Source organism: Hypanus sabinus, chromosome 30, assembly GCF_030144855.1.
Source record: "Hypanus sabinus isolate sHypSab1 chromosome 30, sHypSab1.hap1, whole genome shotgun sequence".
NCBI classification, from domain to species: Eukaryota; Metazoa; Chordata; class Chondrichthyes; order Myliobatiformes; family Dasyatidae; genus Hypanus; species Hypanus sabinus.
In genome coordinates this window covers 1,866,255-1,889,000 of record NC_082735.1, presented here as the reverse complement: position 1 = coordinate 1,889,000, position 22,746 = coordinate 1,866,255, and the positions used below count along the sequence as shown (strand labels likewise).

The 22,746-nt window shown below is 42.1% G+C and overlaps 1 protein-coding gene across 1 annotated transcript in view; it reads left to right on the top strand.

The window, feature by feature from the left end:
• LOC132383377 (adhesion G protein-coupled receptor B2-like) overlaps window positions 1–22,746 on the top strand; it is a 1,046,509-nt gene that overhangs the window by 333,150 nt on the left and 690,613 nt on the right. Inside the window, exon 8 of the mRNA XM_059954264.1 lies at window positions 16,183–16,289. Coding sequence (XP_059810247.1) covers window positions 16,183–16,289 — 107 coding nt within the window. The remainder of the gene's footprint in view (window positions 1–16,182; window positions 16,290–22,746) is intronic.

The following is a 22,746-nucleotide window of genomic DNA, read 5'->3' as shown; positions in this document are numbered from 1 at the left end:
TCGGAGCACCAAAGTAAAATTAAAAGATATCCATTTTTAGATTTGGTTAATATCTGGGCTGTGAAATTGAAACTGATTGAGGAAGACATAGCTGACCAAATTTGCTTGCCACCCATTCCTTTTTGGCTTTTGCCAAAGCCAGAAGTAGACCTATTCCTCCTTTTTCAGTTTCAAGGAACCAGAACAATTTCAACAGCATCGATGGTAAATGAATATTTAAATAATAAATGGGGATCTTATCTGAAGATTTTTACTGATGTCTCAGTAGACCCAGAGAGCATTAAGGCAGGATTTGGGATGCACGTGTCTCAACTTGGAGTTGAGATTGGTCACCGGGTTTCAGATGGTGTTTCTGTCTTTGCAACAGAATTATTAGCAATCCTCTGGGCCTTATGGTGGACAGAATTTACTTATTCTTTCTGCACATTTAACTCCATGTTCCGTCAGACCATCCCTCTGTACATGTGTCCTCCTTATCACTTGTTCCGCCTCACCTTTCTCTACTACACACTTAATATTCCAGAACCGTGTTCTAGGCCATGATGCAACCACCATGCATCTACAGAAGTTTGTCAAAGATTAAGATGACATGTCAAATCTCAACAAACTTCCAAGAAAGTAGAAGGGTTGCTGTGCACATTCTGGACCCAGGACAAATCCTTTGGAATGATAATGCTGTGGGACTTAAGTTACTATCTCTACCTCTGATCCCCTGATGAGGACTGGCTCATGGGCCTCTGATTTCCTTCTACTGTAGTCAATAATCAGCTTTGTTTTTGCTGATATTCAGTGAAAGGCTGCTGTAGCCAGATTTTCAATCTTTCTCAAATATTCTGATTCATGACCACCTTTAACTCGGCCAACAACAATCATCAGCAAACTTAAATATAGTGAGGGGGGGAAAGAGAGGGGGTACAAGGGTAGAGCAAGAGGGAGTGAGGGGGGAGTGCGGGTGAGAGAGGTGGAGGGGGAGGGAGAAGGGAGGAGACGGGGGAGAGAGAGAATAGAAACAGACCTTTCAGCCTATCTAGTCAATGCCAAAACCATTTAAAATGGCCTAGTCCCACCAACCTGCAATGGAACCATAGCCCTCAACATCCCTACTATTCCTGTACCTATGCATTATTCTCTTAAATGCCACTTGGGCTGGCAGCTCATTCCACACTCTAATAACCCTTTGAGTGAAGAAGTTTCCTCTCATATTCCCCTTAAACTTTTCACCTTTCACCCTAAACCCATGACCTCTGGTTGTAGTTCTACCCAACCTCAGTTGAAAAAGCTTGCTTACATTTACCCTATCTAACCCGCTCATAATTGTGTATACCTAATAAAGAGTACAGTCCTACCTACTCGATCGTTCCTTGTAGCTTAGGTCCTCCAGACCCAGCATCATCCTTGTGAGCTGTAGTCAACCTCAGTCATAAGTATTAAGCAATTAGAGCGAGGGAATAAGCTCAGGTGCGAATGGGTAACTATGATGTTGTTGGGATAATGGAGACATGGCTGTAGGGAGATCAGACCTGGGAAATGAATGTGCAAGGGTATACGTGCTATCGTAGGGACAGAAATGTGGGCAGAGGGGGTGGGGTGGCCCTGTTGGTGAGGAATGAGATTCAGTCCTTTGCAAGGGTGGACATAGGATCAGGAGAAGTGGAGTCTGTGTGGATAGAATTGAGGAACAGTAAGGGCAAAAGGACCCTAATGGATGTTGCCTATAGGCCACCAAACAGTAGCATGGATATTGGGTGCAAGTTGAATAGGGAGTTAACATTGGCATGTGGAAAAGGTAATGTCGCAGTAGTTATGGGGGATTTCAACATGCAAGTGAACTGGGAGAATCAGATTGGTGCTGGACCCCAGGATAGGGAGTTTGTAGAGTGCCTAAGGGATGTATTCTTGGAACAGCTTGTACGAGAGCCGACCAGGGACAAGGCTATTCTGGATTTAGTGTTATGTAATGAACAGGATTTGATAAGCGATCTTGAAGTAAAGGAGCCATTAGGAGGTAGTGATCATAATATGGTAAGTTTTTATCTGCAATTTGAGAAGGATAAGGGCAGCTCAGAGGTGTCAGTGTTGCAGTTGAACAAAGGAGACTATGGAGCCATGAGGGAGGAGCTGGCCAAAGTTAACTGGACGGATATCCTAGCAGAAAAGACAGTGGAACAGCAATGGCAGGTAGTCTTGGGAATAATGCTCAAGGTGCAAAAACAGTTCATCCCCCGGAGAAGGAAGGATTCAAAGGGGGGAAAGGGGCCACAGTGGTTGATAAAGGAAGTCAGAGATTGCAAAGCATTAAAAAAAAGGAAATATGACAGAGCTAAGGTGAGTCGGAGGACAGATGATTGGGAAATTTTTAAGGAACAACAGAACTTAACTAAAAAGGCAATATGGGGAGAAAAAATGAGGTACAAATGCAAGCTAGCCAGGAATATAAAGGAGGATAGCAAAAGCTTTTTTAGGTATGTGAAGAGAAAGAAGTTAGTTAAGAACAATGTTGGGCCCTTGAAGAATGAATTGTGTGAAGTTGTCATGGGAAACAGAGAAATGGCAGAAGAATTTAATAAGTACTTTAGATCTGTCTTCACTAAGGAAGACACAAGCAATCTCCCAGATGTATGGATGGGCCAAAGACACAGGGTAACAGAGGAAATGAAACAGATTGACATTAGGAAGGAAACAGTGATGAGTAGACAGATGGGACTGAAGGCTGACAAATCCCAAGGTCCAGATGGTCTGCATCCTAGGGTACTAAAGGAGGTGGCCCTGGAAATTGCAGATGCATTGGTAATCATTTTCCAATGTTCCTTAGATTCAGGATCAGTTCCTGAGGATTGGAGAATGGCTAATGTTATCCCACTTTTTAAGAAAGGAGGGAGGGAGAAAACAGAGAACTATCATCCTGTCAGCCTAACATCAGTAGTGGGGAAGATGCTAGAGTCCGTTATTAAAGATGAAATAGTGGCATAGCTAGATAGCAGTGATAGGATTGGGCCGAGCCAGCATGGATTTACCAAGGGTAAATCATGTTTGAATAATCTATTGGAGTTTTTCAAGGATGTAACCAGGAAGTTAGACAAGGGAGATCCAGTGGAAGTAGTGTACCTCAATTTTCAGAAAGCATTTGATAAGATCCCACATAGGAGATTGGTGGGTAAAATCAAAGCTCATGGCATTGGGGGGAAGACATTGACATGGATAGAAAACTGGTTGACAGATAGAAAGCAAAGGGTAGCGGTGAATGGGTGTTTCTTGGAATGGCAGGTGGTGACTAGTGGGGTGCCACAGGGCTCTGTATTGGGACCACAGCTGTTTACGATTTTGTCAACGATTTAGATGAAGGCATTGAGAATAACATCAGCAAGTTTGCTGATGATAGTAAGCTGGGTGGCAGTGTGACATGTGATGAGGATGTTAGGAGAATTCAGGGTGACTTGGATAGGCTGGGTGAGTGGGCAGATACTTGGCAGATGACGTTTAATGTGAATAAGTGTGAGGTTATCCACTTTGGGAGTAAGAACAGGATGGCAGATTATTATCTGAACGGTGTAGAGTTAGGTAAGGGAGAAATACAAAGAGATCTCGGAGTCCTTGTTCATCAGTCACTGAAGGTGAATGAGCAAGTCCAGCAGGCAGTGAAGAAGGCTAATGGAATGTTGGCCTTTATTACAAAGGGAATTGAGTACAAGAGCAAGGAAATCCTCTTGCATTTGTACAGGGCCCTGGTGAGACCACACCTGGAGTATTGTGTATAGTTTTTGTCTCCAGGGTTAAGGAAGGACATCCTGGCTGTAGAGGAAGTGCAGCGTAGATTCACAAGGTTAATTACCTGGGATGTCAGGACTGTCTTAGGCAGAGAGGTTAGAGAAACTGGGCTTGTACACGCTGGAATTAAGGAGATTGAGAGGGGATCTGATTGCAACATATAAGATTATTAAGGGATTGGACAAAATAGAGGCAGGAAATATGTTCCAGATGCTGGGAGAGTCCAGTACCAGAGGGCATGGTCTGGGAATAAGGGGTAGGTCATTTAGGACAGAGTTAAGGAAAAACTTCTTCTCCCAGAGAGTTGAAGGGGTCTGGAATGCACTGCCTCGGAAGGCAGTGGAGGCCAATTCTCTGGATGCTTTCAAAGGGGGCTAAGGAGTGAGCGGAGTTGGACTGGGGATCAAACCCAGGTAACTACAGCAAGAGTCTGGCGTTTAGTGACGGGACTTAGGCAGAGCAAGGATGTGGACCCGGGGATGAGCGTGGCCGGGAAAGAACAGAGGGCAGAATGCCCTACTCCTATTAAACACGGGTGGGGGGGATGGAATTAACACAGGCAACTGGCGCAGGAATGGAACTTAGAATATAGAACACTCAGCGGTTGAGAGACAGTGTAAACACAGGCAGGCAGCGTAAACACAGGCAAACCTCACGGGTGAACAGAGGAGCAGTGGACAGGCCAAACTCTTCTCGACCCCAGGCATTGGTGGAGCTGGACTTCGAACTGTCGGCAGGTGGCAGGCAACACTCCTCTTGCCACGGAGCATTAACTGGAAAGGTAAATGGCTGGTAATTCTTATCTCAACACATAATAGTGCAGATAAACAGCAGGCAATTCTTATCTTGACACCAAGTAGCACATGAAGCGGCAAATGGCCAGCAATAAGCAGCTGGACATGAGACGACAAAACCAAATGATGACAGACAATTCGTATCTTGACTCGGAGTAGCACATGAAACGACAAAGAGCCAGCAATACTCAGCTGGTCACAAAGAGACAGAATTCCTGAAGCAACTATGCTGCCGGTTCAGATGAGAATCAGGTACCCTAATCAAGGAGCCCGGTAGAACACGAGGAAAAGGGAATTAAAAGAAAATGAAGAGTCAACCAACCGGACCGTGACATTGAAAGGAAAAGCCAAATAAAGATAGATAATACAGCCAGTTCATCGTAGCTATAGCCTTCCTCATCACTGAGCATCTTCAAGGTGTTCTGTTCCAGGACAGTCCAGGTCATGGTCTCTTCTCACTGCTGCCATTAGGAAGGAAGCCTTAGGTCCAACACCACAGGTTCAGGAGCAGTTATTACCCCTCAACCATCAGGCTCTTGAACCAGATTGGATGACTTCACTGAATACCCAATACTAAATGATTCCACAACGCATAGTCTTTCAAGGACTCTGCAGCTTGTGTGTTCAATGTTATTTATTATTATTATTTTATTGTTCTATGCACACTTCGCTATGTTTTGCGCATCGGTTGCTTGTCCATCTTTGTGTGTGGTCTATTGTGTCTCCTTGTGTCTACAGTGAATACCCACAGGAAAATGAATCTCAGGGTAATACATTGTGACATCCGCAGTATGTATTTTGATAATAAATTTACTTTGAACTTCTGAACGTTGAGAAAGGTGAGACTGCTTCAAGCTGACTGGCAGGTTACAGTAGTTCAAATAACCATGCATTAGTGGTGTGCGGAAGAGCATCTCCAAACGCACAGCATTTCAAAGATTGAAGTGGATGTGTCAGGGTCCGGATTGTGTTCCCTTTAAATTTACCTAGTTGGTTACGATTCGGACCATTGACTCCTTGTTTCCCTTTAATTCCCTGTTTTCCCGTATCCCTCGGGCTTGGTGATTAAAGGCGATTTACTCTCGACCAAACCGGCAGTTTATAAGTCTCCGGCTTCAGCCGTTCAGCGTGATAGCATTAACAAAGTCATCTAGCCGGAGCTAACTAAATTTCTTGCCAGAGCAAGCCAAGACTTTTCCCAAAGCAAGTGCCAGCAAGCTGCCTTCCCTTGCCAGAGTGGGACCGGGCAAAGTTAACCTGCCAGGGTGAGTCAAGAGCTCCCGCTGCTTGGAGCAAACTTGGGCTGAGTTATAGTACCGTCCATTGTTGTGTTGTCTTGTATCCAGCTCAGTAGGCAGGCCGTTTGCCGCTACTCGAATGGACTGTCTTTTGTTTTCCGTGTATGAGTCCTGGCCCTATGACCTGTTCCTAAGGAGGGGTCCTGGCTCTGTGTCTGGCGTTCCAAGTATCAAGTCCTGGCTCTGATCCCCGAGCTCCAAGTCCAAGCACCCCAACCCTGAGTCCCAGCCTAGTCCCAGGGTTGAATCCTCATCCATTATGCCTATTCCCGCTTCCTCTTTGCTTTCCTTGATTTCTCTCAGTTCTATCCTTGTATCATGCCTCTCCCTGTAAATAGTAATAAACTCCATTTAGTTAACCTTACAAAATGTGTTTGTGTCCTGCATTTGGGTCCTCCTCCAGCACCCTTGCCCCTCTATATTGTGACAGGATGAAGTGGACAGCAGCAGAAGACCATGAGCATACACTCAGTGAGCACTTTATCAGGTACAGGATCTACCTAATGTCCTGGAATATTTCATCCTCCTTATGCTCTGTCTCTTTCTGTCTCTTTTGGAAGAGGACAGCGAGGCTTTGAGAGGAAGTGCGGCGGCGGCCATTTTCAAATTGTCCAATTGCGTCTCAGATCAGAGTTCTGAGAGGCGGGACTGCACAGGCGCGAGAAGGAGGCCTGGGAAGGAGGGAAGATATAAAAAGAACGCAGCCTTAAGCAGCGGGCAGCGGAGTGAGCCGGGAGCAGAGTGTATGGCTTGGGCTCAGAGGGCTTAGGCGGAAGAGGGCACAGTAGGCTTATCCTTTAGTTCTTGTTATTTTAGTTATTTGGGAAGTATGAGTGTGAGGGCAGCTTGTTGTTCTTTGTGTCGGATGTGGGAGGTCCTGGAGTCTCCGAGCCTCCCGGATGTCCACATCTGCGCCAGGTGCGCCGAACTGCAGCTCCTGAGGGACCGAGTTAGGGAACTGGAGCTGCAGCTCGATGACCTTCGCCTGGTCAGGGAGAGTGAGGAGGTGATTGAGAGGAGTTCCAGGCAGGTGGTCACTCTGGGGCCACGGGAGGCAGATAGGTGGGTCACGGTCAGGAAGGGGAAGAGGCAGGTACTAGAGAGTACCCCAGTGGCTGTACCCCTTGACAATAAGTTTGAGTACTGTTGGAGGGGACAGCCTACCTGGTGGAAGTGACAGTGGCCGGGCCTCTGGCACAGAGGATGGCCCTGTAGCTCAGAAGGGTAGGGATAGAAGAAAGAGGACCATAGTAATAGGGGACTCGATAGTCAGGGGTTCAGACAGGCGGTTCTGTGGAGGTGATCAGGAGTCCCGGATGGTAATTTGCCTCCCTGGTGCCAGGGTTTGGGACATTTCTGATCGCGTCCAAGATATCCTGAAGTGGGAGGGTGAGGAGCCAGAGGTCGTGGTACATGTAGGTACCAATGACATAGGTAAGAAAGGGGAAGAGGACCTGAAACGAGAGTATAGGGAGTTAGGAAGACAGTTAAGAAGAAGGACCGCAAAGGTAGTAATCTCAGGATTACTGCCTGTGCCACGCGACAGTGAGAGTAGGAATGGAATTAGATGGAGGATGAATGCATGGCTGTGGGATTGGAGCAGGGGGCAGGGATTCAAGTTTCTGGATCATTGGGACCTCTTCTGGGGCAGGTGTGACCTGTTCAAGAAGGACGGGTTACACTTGAATCCTGGGGGGACCAATAACCTAGAGGGGAGGTTTGCTAGGGCTACAGGGCAGACTTTAAACTAGTAAGATGGGGGGGTGGGAATCAATTTGAGGAAACTATGGGAGAGTAGGTTAGTCACCAGTAGAGCAATTAAGTAGACAGTGTGTGAGGGAGGAAAGGTAGGTGATGGAGAAGGGATGCGCTCAGCCCGAAGATGTAGGGGAGAAGAAAGAAAAGGATAATAAATTTGAATGCATTGTTAGGGATGAAAAGAGAGGAGGAGGTAGAGAGTATCTTAAATGTATCTATTTTAATGCTAGGAGCATTGTAAGAAAGGTGGATGAGCTTAAAGCGTGGATTGATACCTGGAATTATGATGTTGTAGCTATTAGTGAAACATGGTTGCAGGAAGGGTGTGATTGGCAACTAAATATTCCTGGATTTAGTTGCTTCAGGTGTGATAGAGTAGGAGGGGCCAGAGGAGGAGGTGTTGCATTGCTTGTCCGAGAAAATCTTATGGCGGTGCTTTGGAAGGATAGATTAGAGAGCTCCTCCAGGGAGCCTATTTGGGTGGAATTGAGGAATGGGAAAGGTGTAGTAACACTGATAGGAATGTATTATAGGCCACCTAATGGAGAGCGTGAGTTGGAAGAGCAAATGTTTAAGGAGATAGCAGATATTTGTAGTAAACACAAGGTGGTGATTGTGGGAGATTTTAATTTTCCACACGTAGACTGGGAAGCTCATTCTGTAAAAGGGCTGGATGGTTTAGAGTTTGTGAAATGTGTGCAGGATAGTTTTTTGCAACAATACATAGAAGTACCGACTAGAGATGGGGCAGTGTTGGATCTCCTGTTAGGGAATGCGATAGGTCAGCTGACAGATGTATGTGTTGGGGAGCACTTCGGGTCCAGTGATCACAATAGCATTAGCTTCAATATAATTATGGAGAAGGACAGGACAGGACCTAGAGTTGAGATTTTTGATTGGAGAAAGGCTAACTTGGAGGAGATGCGAAGGGATTTAGAGAGAGTGGATTGGGTCAAGTTGTTTTATGGGAAGGATGTAATAGAGAAATAGAGGTCATTTAAGGGTGAAATTATGAGGGTACAGAATCTTTATGTTCCTGTTAGGTTGAAAGGAAAGGTTAAAGGTTTGAAAGCACCATGGTTTTCAAGGGGTATTAGAAATTTGGTTCGGAAAAAGATGGATGTCTACAATAGATATAGGCAATGTGGAGTAAAGGAATTGCTCGAGGAATATAAAGAATGTAAAAGGAATCTTAAGAAAGAGATTAGAAAAGCTAAAAGAAGATACGAGGTTTGTTTGGCAAATAAGGTGAAAGTAAATCCGAAAGGTTTCTACAGTTGTATTAAAAGCAAGAGGATAGTGAGGGATAAAATTGGCCCCTTAGAGAATCAAAGTGGTCAGCTATGTGTGGAGCCGAGGGAGATGGGAGAGATTTTGAACGATTTCTTCTCTTCGGTATTCACTAAGGAGAAGGATATTGAATTGCGTAAGGTGTGGGAAACAAGTAAGGAAGTTATGGAACCTATGACAATTAAAGAGGTGGAAGTACTGGCGCTTTTAAGAAATTTAAAAGTGGATAAATCTCTGGATCCTGACAGGATGTTCCCCAGGACCTTGAGGGAAGTTTGTGTAGAAATAGCAGGAGCTCTGACGGATGTCATTAGAAACAGGGATTGTGCCGGAGGATTGGCGTATTGCTCATGTGGTTCCATTGTTTAAAAAGGGTTCTAGAAGTAAGCCTAGCAATTATAGACCTGTCAGTTTGACATCAGTGGTGGGTAAATTAATGGAAAGTATTCTTAGGGATAGTATTAATAATTATCTGGTTAGACGGGATCTGATTAGGAGTAGCCAGCATGGACTTGTGTGTGGAAGGTCATGTTTGACAAACCTTATTGAATTTTTTGAAGAAGTTATGAGGAGTGTTGATGAGGGTAAGGCAGTGGATGTAGTCTATATGGACTTCAGCAAAGCCTTTGACAAAGTTCCACATGGAAGTTTTAGTTAAGAAGGTTCAGTCGTTAGGTATTAATGCTGGAGTAATAAAATGGATTCAACAGTGGCTAGATGGGAGATGCCAGAGAGTAGTGGTGGATAATCATTTATCGAGATGGAGGCCGGTGACTAGCGGGGTGCCTCAGGGATCTGTTTTGGGCCCAATGTTGTTTGTAATATAGATAAATGATCTGGATGATGGGGTGGTAAATTGGATTAGTAAGTAGGCCGATGATACTAAGGTAGGAGGTGTTGTGGATAATGAGGTGGGTTTTCAAAGCTGGCAGGGAGATTTATGCCGGTTAGAAGAATGGGCTGAACGTTGGCAGATGGAGTTTAATGCTGAGAAGTGTGAGGTTCTACATTTTGGCAGGAATAATCCAAATAGATCATACAGGGTAAATGGTAGGGCATTGAGGAATGCAGAGGAACAGAGAGATCTAGGAATAACAGTGCGTAGTTCCCTGAAGGTGGAGTCTCATGTAGATAGGGTGGTGAAGAAGGCTTTTGGAACGCTGGCCTTTATAAATCAAAGCATTGAGTACAGAAGTTGGGATGTAGTGTTAAAATTGTACAAGGCATTGGTAAGGCCAAATTTGGAATATTGTGTACAGTTCTGGTCACTGAATTTTAGGAAAGATATCAATAAATTAGAGATAGTGCAGAGACGATTTACTAGGATGTTACCTGGGTTTCAGCACTTAAGTTACAGAGAAAGGTTGAACAAGTTAGGTCTCTATTCATTGGAGTGTAGAAGGTTGAGGGGGGATTTGATCGAGTATTTAAAATTTTGAGAGGGATAGATAGAGTTGACGTGAATAGGCTGTTTCCATTGAGAGTAGGGGAGATTCAAACGAGAGGACATAATTTGAGAGTTAGGGGGCAGAAGTTTAAGGGAAACACGAGGGGGTATTTCTTTACTCAGAGAGTGATAGCTGTGTGGAATGAGCTTCCTGTAGAAGTAGTAGAGGCCAGTTCAGTTGTGTCATTTAAGGTAAATTGGATAGGTATATTGTCAGGAAAGGAGTGGAGGGTTTATGGACTGAGTGCGGGTAGGTGGGACTAGGTGAGATTAAGAGTTCAGCACCGACTAGGAGAGCCGAGATGGCCTGTTTCCATGCTGTGATTGTTATATGGTTATATGGTTATGAGCCCCCAAGATCCAAAACTTGCTGTACTTTGATCTGGAGGATAAATAAAGTTTAATATGACATTTCATTTGAAGTCAAATCAAAATGATTTAAATTTAGATGTGGCATACTGTAAATTGACAACATGTAATGCCCTCACCACACACCAACGAATGCTAAATCGTGCCTTTTCTGAACAGGAACAGTGATCTGTTGTTTACCTCTCTGATCATATTCTCTGTTGGTTACCAACTGCTGTTTATAGGACTATCTTTTGTTCATTTTCTCCATGATGAGTCATCTATAGCTTGTGCTAAAGGACTGTTTAGTGCATCCAAAAATTAGGCAAATGTATCATGAGTGTTACTGGCAAAGCTTTGAGAATATTTGTGGAGAACATTGTGAGCTGAAGGTGTCATTTCATTGTATCAGGATTATGTTGAATGGCAATCCTAGATGATGAAAAAGAAGCAATGAGAAAGGAAATACAAAGCCAAAACTTCTCTCACTCTACCTTTAACCTTTAACATTCCAATATCGGGCACTTCCCATTCCTCATTTGCCACCTGGCAGCATGGCACCAGTTTTCATATGGACACTATAACATCCATCTTTATCACTATCTCTCCTGATCTCCACACTATAATTAATTTGTCTGTAAGCAAATTTTCGTCCAATTATGTACCAAAAGGCTAAATGTCACAGAACCATAGAACATTACAGCACAGAAACAGGCCTTTTGGCCCTCCTTAGCTGTGCCCAACCATTTTTCTGCCTCGTCCCACTGACCTGCACCTGGGCCATATCCCTCCAAACCCCTCTCATCCATATACCTGTCCAAGTTTTTCTCGAATGTCAAAAGTGAGCCCACATTCACCATCTGGCAGCTCATTCCACACACCCACCACTCTCTCTGTGAAGAAATCCCCCCCCCAATGTTCCCTTTAAACTTTTCCCCCTTCACCCTTAACCCATGACCTCTGGTTTTTTTCTCCCCTTGCCTCAGTGGAAAAAGCCTGCATGCGTTCACTCTGTCTATACCCATCACAATTTTATACACCTCTATCAAATCACCCCTCATTCTCCTATGCTCCAGGGAGTAAAGTCCTAACCTATTCAATCTTTCTCTATGACTCAGTTTCCTAAGTCCCGGCAACATCCTTGTAAACCTTCTCTGCATTCTTTCAACCTTATTGATATCTTTCCTGTAATTAGGTGACCAAAACTGCACACAATACTCTGAATTTGGTCTCACCAACGTCTTATACAACCTCACCATTACATTCTAACTCTTATACTCAATACTTTGATTTATAAAGGCCAATGTACCAAACGCTCTCTTTACAACTCTATCTAATTGTGATGCCATTTTTAGACAATTATGTATCTGTACTCCCAGATCCCTCTGTTCTACTGCACTCCTCAGTGTCCATTTACCTTGTATGTTCTACCTTGGTTTGTCCTTCCAAAGTACAATACCTCACACTTATCCGCATTAAACTCCATCTGTCATTTTTCTGCCCATTCCTCCAACTGGTCCAAATCCCTCTGCAAGCTTTGAAAACCTTCCTCACTGTCCACTACACCTCCAGTCTTTGTATCATCAGCAAATTTGCTGATCCAATTTACCACATTATCATCCAGATCATTGATATAGATGACAAATAACGATGGACCCAGCACTGATCCCTGTGGCACACCACTAGTCACAGGCCTCCACTCAGAGTAGCAATCCTCCACTACCACTCTCTGGCTTCTTCCATTGAGCCAATGTCTAATCCAATTTACCTAGTATACTCCATGTATACCTAGCGACTGAATCTTCCTAACTAACCTCCCATGCGGGACCTTGTCAAAGGCCTTACTGAAGTCCATGTATACAACATCCACTGCCTTCCCTTCATCCATTTTCCTGGTAACTTCCTCAAAAAACTCTAATAGATTGGTTAAACATGACCTACCACTCACAAAGCCATGCTGACTTTTTCTAGTAAGTCCCTGTCTATCCAAATACTTGCAGATGCTATCTCTTAGTATTCCTTCCAATAATTTACCTACTACTGATGTCAAACTTAACGGCCTATAATTTTCCGGCTTACTTTTTGAGCCTTTTTTAAATCACAGAACTACATGAGCAGAACTAAAGAACTCCAATCCTCCGGCACCTGATCCGTGGATATGGACATTTTAAATATTTCTACCAGGGCCCCTGCAATTTCAACACTAGTCTCCTTCAAGGTCCGAGGGAATACCCTGTCAGGTCTTGGGAATTTATCTACTCTGATTTTCCTCAAGACAGCAAGCACCTCCTCCTGTTTAATCTGTATAAGTTCCATGAACTCCCTACTTGTTTGCCTTGTTTCCATAGACGCCATTCCAGTTTCCTTAGTAAGTACAGATGCAAATAAGCCATTTAATAATTCTCCCATTTCTTTTGGTTCCATACATAGCCGACTACTTTGATCTTCAAGAGGACCAATTTTATCCCTTACTATCCTTTTGCTCTTAACATACTTGTAGAAGCTCTTAGGATTATCCTTCACCCTGACTGCCAAAGCAACCTCATGTCTTCTTTTAGCCCTCCTGCTTTCTTTCTTAAGTATTTTCTTACTCTTTTTATACTCCTCAAGCATCTTATTTCCTCCCTGTTACCTATACATGTTCTACATCTCTCTCTTCTTTATCAGAGTTCCAATATCCCTCGAGAACCAAGGTTCCTTATTCTTATTCCTTTTGCCTTTAACCCTGACGGGAACATACAAACTCTGCACTCTCAAAATTTCTCCTCTGAAGGCCTCCCACTTACCAATCACATCCTTGCTGGAGAACAACCTGTCCCAATCTACGCTTTTTAGGTCCTATCTCATTTCTTCAAATTTGGCCTTTTTCCAGTTTAGAAGTTCAACCCGAGGACCAGATCTATCTTTATTCATGATCAAGTTGAAACATCTTTAGCTCCTGCTGTAAACTCCTTTCTCTAAAAGCCAATGAGTAAAGTTTTCTTTCTTCCTGACAACTAAACATGGAGCTCCTACTGTTCCTCACACACGTGAGTGGAGGAGATGTGATCAGTAAGTTGGCAGATGAAGACTGGTGAAGTTGCGAACTGAACAAAGAAAACCTTGGACTAGACCAAGAAATCTGATCTCAGGAAGGGTGCTTAACCTATTATAAGTAAGGTGAGGAAGTCCTCTGAGTGTTTTGAATTCTTTAAGCCCAAAGAGTTCCAACTACTGTCAAATAAATAGATTTACAGCTTATGCTACAGCATAATGAAACATTTGTTTGATGTAGCAGGAAAACTAAATTGGAGTCAAAAATACTGTTGAATGTCAAGGTTGGTTCAAGGGATCAGATGACCTGCTGCTTTTTCATCTGTTAAAGCACTGTACAATGTTCATGCACTTTGGTAGTAGAAACAAATGTGCAGACTATTTTCTAAATGGGGAGAAAATCCAGGAATCTGAGATGCAAAAGGACTTGCGAGTACTTGTGCAGAACACCCTGAAGGTTAATTTACAGGTTGAATCAGTGGTGAGGAAGGCAAATGCCACGTTAGCCTTCATTTCAAGAGGTCTAAATTACAAGAGCAAGAATATGATGCTAAGACTTAATAAGGCACTGGTGAGGCCTTAGCTTGAGTATTGTGAACAGTTTTGGGCCCCTCATCTTAGAAAAGATGTGTTGGCATTGGAGAGGGTCCAGAGGAGGTTCACAAGGATGATTCCAGGAATGAAAGGGTTATCACACGCTGGAATTCAGAAGGATGAGGGGGATCTCATTGAAACCTTTTGAATGTTGATGGCCTAGACAGAGTGGATGTGGAAAGGAAGAGTAGATGGTGGGAGAGTCTAGGACAAGAGGGCACAGCCTCAGGGTAGAGGGGTGCCCTTTCAAAACAGATGTGGAGAAATTTCTTTAGCTAGAGGGTGGTGAATTTGTGGAATTTGTTGCGACATGCAGCTGTGGAGGCCAGGTCATCGAGTGTATTTGAGGCAGAGATTGATAAAGTTCTTGATTGGACATGGTATCAAAGTTATGTGGAAAAGGCTGGGTACTGGGGTTGAGGAGGAGATAGGGAAAAAAAAAATCATTGAATGGAGGAGCAGACTCAATGGGCCAGATGGCCTAATTCTGTTCCTATGTCTTATGGTGTTAGGGTCTTAACCTACTAACTGGTACACCTTGGAAAATGTGGAAGGAAATTGGAGCATCCGGAGGAAACCCACACCTGCATGGGAAGGACGTACAAACTTCTTTCGTACAGCATCAGAATTGAACTCTGAACTCCAATGCACAGTGCTGTAATAGTGTCACCCTACTGTGACTCCCCAACTCAAAATATAAAGAGTAACAGAAAAACTCTGATGAAGAAACTCAGTCAAGAAGCATCTGCAGAGGAGAAGGAGTTGTCAGCATTTCAGTTGATACTCTGCATGAAGATTGAGAGTGGAGAGGGGAGATGGTCAATATAAAGAAGAGTAGGGGTGTGATGAGAAAAGGGTCCATGGCGTTTGGTTGTCTAAGGAGGAGTGTAAAGTGACAGGTGGATAGGTAGAGGGTGGGAGCAGAATGTTGGAATTGGGGTCACTGGTAGGTGTATGATAGCTGGAAGCAAACAAAGAAAGGTAATAGGAAAAAGGTGAAAAAATAGATGGAGTAGTGGGGGGAGAGGTGTTGTGGCAGTGTGAGGATTGGAGTCAGCTTCTGGAGGGGGATAAGGAGGAACACAAAGGCTACTTGTGCTGGACTCTGATTAGAAAGGGAGGTGAGAATAGGGATGAAAGGAGAATAGGGATGAAGTTTGAACCAAACCCAGATGGGAGTGACGGTGGTGGGTGGCCTGTGGATGAACTGTATCTGTGAGTGAAACACTGTGATTGAAAGTGGGGGTATTTCTTTACTCAGAGAGTGATAGCTGTGTGGAATGAGCTTCCTGTAGAAGTAGTAGAGGTCAGTTCAGTTGTGTCATTTAAGGTAAAATTGGATAGGTATATGGACAGGAAAGGAGTGGAGGGTTATGGGCTGAGTGTGGGTAGGTGGGACTAGGTGAGATTAAGAGTTCGGCACGGACTAGGAGGGCCGAGATGGCCTGTTTCCGTGTTGTGATTGTTATATAGTTATATGGTTATATGGAAAGGGCAATGAAAGTGGGTGCTCGCCATAGGGGGCAGGGTGTTGGTGAGCTAGGAAATGGGACAAAATGGGAGGACAGGAGGAAGAGAGGAAGAAATCTCTGCTGAAGGTTCTTGGCCGAAACATCAACTATGTTCTTTTCCATAGATGCTTCCTGGCCTGCTGAGTTCCTCCAGCAATTTGTGTGTGTTGCTTGGATTTCTAGCATCTGCACTTGTTTGTGATGATAATCTACAAGCTGGCTCTTTAATGATTTTCATTATTACATTGAAAGCTTAAATAATATGATATGTGAAAGGACACTGGAATGTACAGTGAGTCATGCTGTTACCATATTATGTTTACTACTATTTTTGTTATACTTAGGTTCAGCCAGCCGCAGATGTTTGTTAAATTCTCGTGGAATTGCATCTTGGGGCCCACCAAGCTTTGCTAGATGTGTTTCACATGATTACAGACATCTATATGTATCGGTAGGTACAATCATTTTTGTATATTGTATCAATCCAAGGATGTTAATAATATGGGTCATTAGGTGGTGCATTGTGTTGGGAACATATGATAAGGGATCCTGATCTGTATCTAATTCAGTCTGCTTGACTGTAAGCTTCCTGACTAAAAGGGCTCAATAAAATCTCTTTCATTAAGTCTTGAACTGATTGCTAATGCAGTTCTAAAGTGAAAAAACAAGTATTGCATGCAAAGAAGGGGACTTGAAAATTTCAAAACAGTATACAGCAAATTCTGAAAATCAGAAAAAAAAAGTGTAGATGAGTCAGACCTATCACTTCAGGTCAATAGCCCTTCATCATAACCAGAAAGGTGAAAAAGCAGGTTCATTTTAAATTGCACAGATGAGGTAAAATAGAAAGAACAATAAGTATATCTAAGAGGGTAAAGTAATGTCTGTAAAACCTGCCTCACTGAGAAAATTGCTTTTGACACAGTCTGTAGGAGGGGAATGAACAGCTGATCTTTCTGCAGGAAGGGAAATAGAGGAAGATGAATGAAAGCATTTAGTTTAAAGAAAACATACTGGAACTGCAAGATACAGAGCACTGCAATCTGCAGAAATGTCAAATGAAAAAAAGCGATGAAAAGTCTCAGCTAATCAGGGTGCATCTGAGGAGAGAGAAAAGGCTGAGTTAACGTTACAGAAACATGAATTTAGGTTAAGTGAGCATGTTCTGACACAAACTAGAAAGGCTGCATAAAATTATGGGATTTAGTATTATCTTCAAAGGACTGCAGCAAGCATATATGGAAGCAGATCCTTGAGGTTATATTGGACTTCACTGGATTAGTTTAAGAGCCAATATATAATGTTGATAAATGGACAATAACTATTCATTTGATGTGACTTTTATAGTTCAGTCTTTGGTTGAACTAGTGTTCCAACACTCCTAGGTGAAGAAGGTTCCAGAAAAAGGCTGTTAAAAGAAAAGCACCATAAAGGTTCCTGCTGGCTGATGAATACATAGCTGTTTCTATCAATTTAAGTTATCGACTGTTTTCTAGTATGTTGGAATAAATGAGTGAATGGGAAATGGTTTCAGAGATGCTTTCAGAGCATGACCTCACTTTTTAAATATATAGTTTTTCTGTTTCCTTGCATGATTTTAAACTATTCAATATGTATATTGTAATTGATTTACTTATTTATTATTATTATTTATTTTGTTTTTTTCTTCTATATTATGTATTGCATTGAACTGCTGCTGCTAAGTTAACAGATTTCACGCCATGTGCCCGTGATAATAAATCTGATTCTGATTCTGATTCCCCAAGAACTGTCTCTCTGGTAATGGTAACTTCACACACTTCATGACCCCTGACACCTGGAACTTTCACCATACTGCTAGTGTCTTCCACAGTGAAGACAGATGCAAAATACTTATTCGGTTTATCCACCATTTCCTTGTTTTCCCATTTCTACCTCTCCAGCTTCATTTTGCAATGGCCTGATATCTACTCTTGCCTATCTTTTACACTTTATGTATCTGAAGGAACTTGCTTTCTGTTGGTTTTTAAAAGTTTCCCAGTCCTCTAACTTCCTACTAATTTTTGCACTGTCATGTGTCCTTTCTTTGGCTTTATTGCTGGCTTTGATTTCTCTTGTTAGCCATGGTTGTGTCATCTTTCCATTAGAATACTTCTTCCTCTTTGCGATGTATATTTCCTGCACTTTTCAAATTTGCTTCCAGAAATTCCAGCCATCATCCCTGCTAGTGTTCTTTTCCAAAAACTTCTGGCCAGCATCTCTTTAATACTGCTGTAAATCCCATTAGTGTACTGTAATACTGATACATCTGACTTTAGCTTCTCCTTCTCAAATTTCAGTGCGAATTTGATCATCTTATGATCACCAACTCCTAAGGATTCTTTTACCTTAAGCTCTCTAATTGATTTTGGTTCATGGCACATTGTCCAATCCAGAATAGCTGATCCCCTAGTGGGCTCAACCATGAGTGGCACAAAAAAGCCATCTCAAAGGTTCTCTAGAAATTCCTCCTCCTGGAATCCAGCACCAACCTGATTTTCCCAATCTACCTGCATATTGAAATCCCCCATTTTTTATTGTAATATTGCCCTCTGGTATGCAGTTTCTATCTCCTGTTGTAATTTGTTAACCACATCCTTTCTAATGTTTAGGGGGATATCTGTATACAACTCCCATCAGGGTATTTTTACCCTTAGCGTTATCCTTAGCTTTATCAACAAAGATTCAACTCCTTCTGACCCTATGCCATGTCTTTCTAATGATTTGATTGCATTTTTTTACCAACAGAGCAACACTGCTGCCCTCCCCCCCCCACCCCCCTCGCCTTCTTTCAATACACTGTGTATTCTTGGACATTAAGCTCCCAGCTTTAATCTTCTTTCAGCCATGATTCATTGATGCCTACTCCAACAATAGTACGGTCTGTTAGACATCTCAGTGATAATCTGTGCATGAAACTAAATGGATAATTTTTATCAGTATTCACTGAGGAGAAAAGTATTAGGATTTCTGGTTTCAGAGAGGGTGATTGGGATAATCTAGAGTATTTTAAAAATGAAAAAGAGGATGCTTTTGATGTCTCAGTGGGCAAAAGTGTGCATGAACCCTAGTGCTGGATGAACTGTTATCCAAGGGTACTGAGGGAACCAAGGGAGGAGATTGCTAGGGCTCTGGTGAATGTTTGCTGGATACAGGTGAGATGCCAGATGGTATTTTTACTCAAGAACAGAATGGGGGGATGAATGTCAGGCAATTGTGTCAGTGAAAAGGAAAGTACTAGATAAAGTTCTGAGTGACAAGGTAAATCTAAACTTGGAAAGCAGGGATTGATCTGGAGTAGTCAACTTAATTTTGTGATGGGAAAATCCTGTTCCCCTACATTGTTAAGAGTTTTTTGAAGAAGTAACAAAATAAATTGGAAAAGGCAGTGAGATTGATGTAACCCACATGAACTTCAGTATGGGTTTCACAAGGTCCTTCATGAAAAGTTGTTCTAAGACAAATTGGCAAAGAGGATCCAAGTTGGTTTGGTAATAGGAGTCACAGAGTGATAATGGAAAGTTGCATGATGATTGAAAGTCTGCAATCAATGGTGTGTCACAAGCATTGGTGTTGGGACCCTTGCTTTTTGCCATAAACATTAAAGATTTAGATGTGAAAATGGGAGGTATAGGTTCTCAGTTTGCAGGTGATTATTGTTGATAGTAAGGAGGGTAGTCTTGAGTTACAAAATAATTTTAGTTAGCTGGTAAGTTAGGAAGAGCATTTTGTTGTTTCCTGATGTAGAAATATATCAGCAATCCTTCATCATCTTTGCTAGATGACTCTATGATTCTCTTAAATGCATGAGATGTATTACAGCTTGCAACTAGGGATAATCTACCAGGAGCAGAGAGATTCTGATATTCTCTTAGTGGGGCTAGATTGTTAGACAATAGTAATTTTGTTGTTTTGGACTTGCTTGTCAGAGAGCAGATTGTATTATGAGATCAGCCAGATGGAGTTAATCTCAGAAAAGAAGATACACATGTCAAAATCTGTGGACTTAGCCAAAGAAAAACTTGAAATGTAAGATGGTCAACTGAAGGAGATATATTCCATAATGCATGAAACAAATGGAATCAAGGGCAGAGTTCTGCTGAAGTTGCTTAGAACCTGCGAGCATTGTGGACACCAATACTTCTTGAAAATTAAAATTTGCTGCACAAGAGAAACACTAAATATGAGAACATGGCCAGTGAAGAAGGCATCAAATTTCATTAACTGGTAAGTCAATTGAAAACAATGCAAGAGAGATGGTAGCCACAATATAGATGACAAATGAGAATATCAGGGACAGATCTCTAGAATGGATATAGCCAAAAGACATACTTCATTATTAATAAGACCCCAGCAAAATGGATTTAAAAAAAAAACAAGTCTGATTTAATTTTTCCAGATGGGAAATTTATCTAGTGACAAGTGATTGCTTTTCAAATTCTGGCTGGTAGACTTCAACAGAGAATTTGTAAGGTTGTCATTGGACTGCAGTTTGATCATGAGATGTCAGCAACTCAATGTAACGAAATGCTCTCTTCAGAGAAAAAGTTGTGAAGATGGCCGTGGAACATCTTAAGAAGAGTGTCATTCCTTGTTGGACTATTCTAATCTTTAAAAATATCCCAGCCCAAGAGATAAGTCCTATACAGAGATTTCCATATAGATGAACTAGACTCTTCTTCTAATAACAGAAAGAACCAAAGCTGCAGAAAAATATATGAAGACAACTGAAGGGAGCCAAAGAGATGAAGAACATAACTACAACTGAGTTTTCAGGAGCTGAAGACACATGAGGATGAAGTCCACTAGACACACTGGACCCACACACATCATACTGCACATCATCGGAGGTAATGATGAAAAGAGCTGCCATAGGAACAGCTGTAATGGAGGTAGCAGAGTAAGGTGAGCTGCTGCTACATAGCTCCCTTAACTTAGGGTCAGCCCTGTCCTCAGGCTCTGTGTGGAGTTCACATATTTTGATATTGTGTATTTTCCCCAGATGCCCCATTTTCCTCCCACATCCCAGGGATATCCTGGTTGATAGTTAAATGGTTACAGTAACGCCACCCAGTATAGTTTGTATAGTTTGGCAGGAAGCAAATCAGGCAAAATTGATGGACATATAAGAAAATAAGTTAATGGGATACAATTAATGGAATGTAGTTAATGTATTTGTTTAAGAACCAGTCTAATCTTGGTGGGCCAAAATGATCTTCTATGTCATAAAGAAACATGGGAAATAATCTCAAAGACAATGAAGCTTGTTTGTACCAAACCTAGAGACTCAACATCAGAACCCATTGGAAGCCAGTTAGGACCATAACAAGAAGGGCAGTCCGCTGACCCATACCACTCAAGGATTTGGAGCCAAAGTAAAGTACAGAGATATTGAAGTCTTTTGCTTTTCTGTTTGGTGTTTTATAATTAAAGAAGGGATGTAATAATGTTTTAGGTAACATTAGTCCATCGACAATACCCATACCATGTAGGATCATTTCATATGACTGCTTTTTAGCATTCATGATGGCAGCTGTTGCTGAAGCAAAAGACTCAAGCATGAATAAACAGCATCACCCCTCATTATTCTGTGCTTGAATAATCAGAATACCTCTGTTAAATTTTAACCAGAATTTATGAATAACCTTTACAATTAGCATTCTAATAAGTACTCTGCTTCAGATCTCTAGAGGATCTCAGTATGTGAGGCAGCTTCTGTGGAGGGAAATAAGCAGTTGGCATTTCAGACTGAGCCCTTCAATGCAGGGTTTTGGACTATTTATCTTCCTCCATTGACCTGCTGATTTCTTCCAGCATTTTGTTTTCCAGGTTCCTGTATCTGCAGAATCCCTCATGTCTGTGTTAAGATCTCCATTATTTTCTATTGGTACTTTCTTATATGTGTTGCAATTGTCATTCAAGAATGTTCATTCTTAGTGTACAGTATAATGTCATTCTACATTGATTACTTTTCTGACCAATATTTCTTTATCGAGCATGCCCCATATATCACATAAACAGAACACATGGGACAGTGACTTGGATAACTTAATAGGCCGCAATGTTTTCCCTTGTGAATTATTAAAAGGAAATGCTGTTTTTAACTCATCCTGGTATGCAGGAAAACAGAAGATGGGCCCTTAAATTGAAGTCACCTTCCATTCTGTTCCAGTCCTCGAGTCCTGTTGGAATTCAGCTTTACTGCACACTGCACTTGGTCACTGAGGGGCTTTCCAGAAGCAGATGAGAGATTCATAATCAAATAAAAATTGATTGCAACAATAGTAGTCTTGGTCCAAGTCTGACTTAATGTGTTAATAATTTAGTAAAAACTAAAAAGATATTATTATATACAACAAAAAATCAAGGAGGGTCAAGGATTTCATGAATAGTTTTACCAGATTCATCCAGGAAGTATAAATCCCATCAGACATAAATATAAGGAGTTAGGAAAGAGGCTAAAATGCAGAAGCTTAAAACTGGCAATGATTAAGTCACTCCTGGTCCCATATGCTAGCCAGGAGAGGAATAGAAATATAGAACAAATGAATGTATGGCTAAGGAGCTGGGTTTCAAGTTCTTGGATGAATAGAACCTCTTCTGGGCCAGGCTTGATCTATGTAAGAGGAATGTATTGCACCTTCACTAAAGGGTAAACAATATCCTGGAACGGTGGTTTGCTGGTGCTATTCAGAAGGGTCTAAACTAGGTTAGAAGGGGAATGGTATTTAGAAAATATTAAATAAAATTTAGACCAGTGCTTTCAAGGATGAAGACATAAACATTTATCTGTTTAAAAAAATGAGAGAAATTTTCAACTCTGTTCTGGAAGTTGTAAATATTAAATCTGAAATAGATAGTGGTTTATCGAAGTCACTTAGGATATTAAA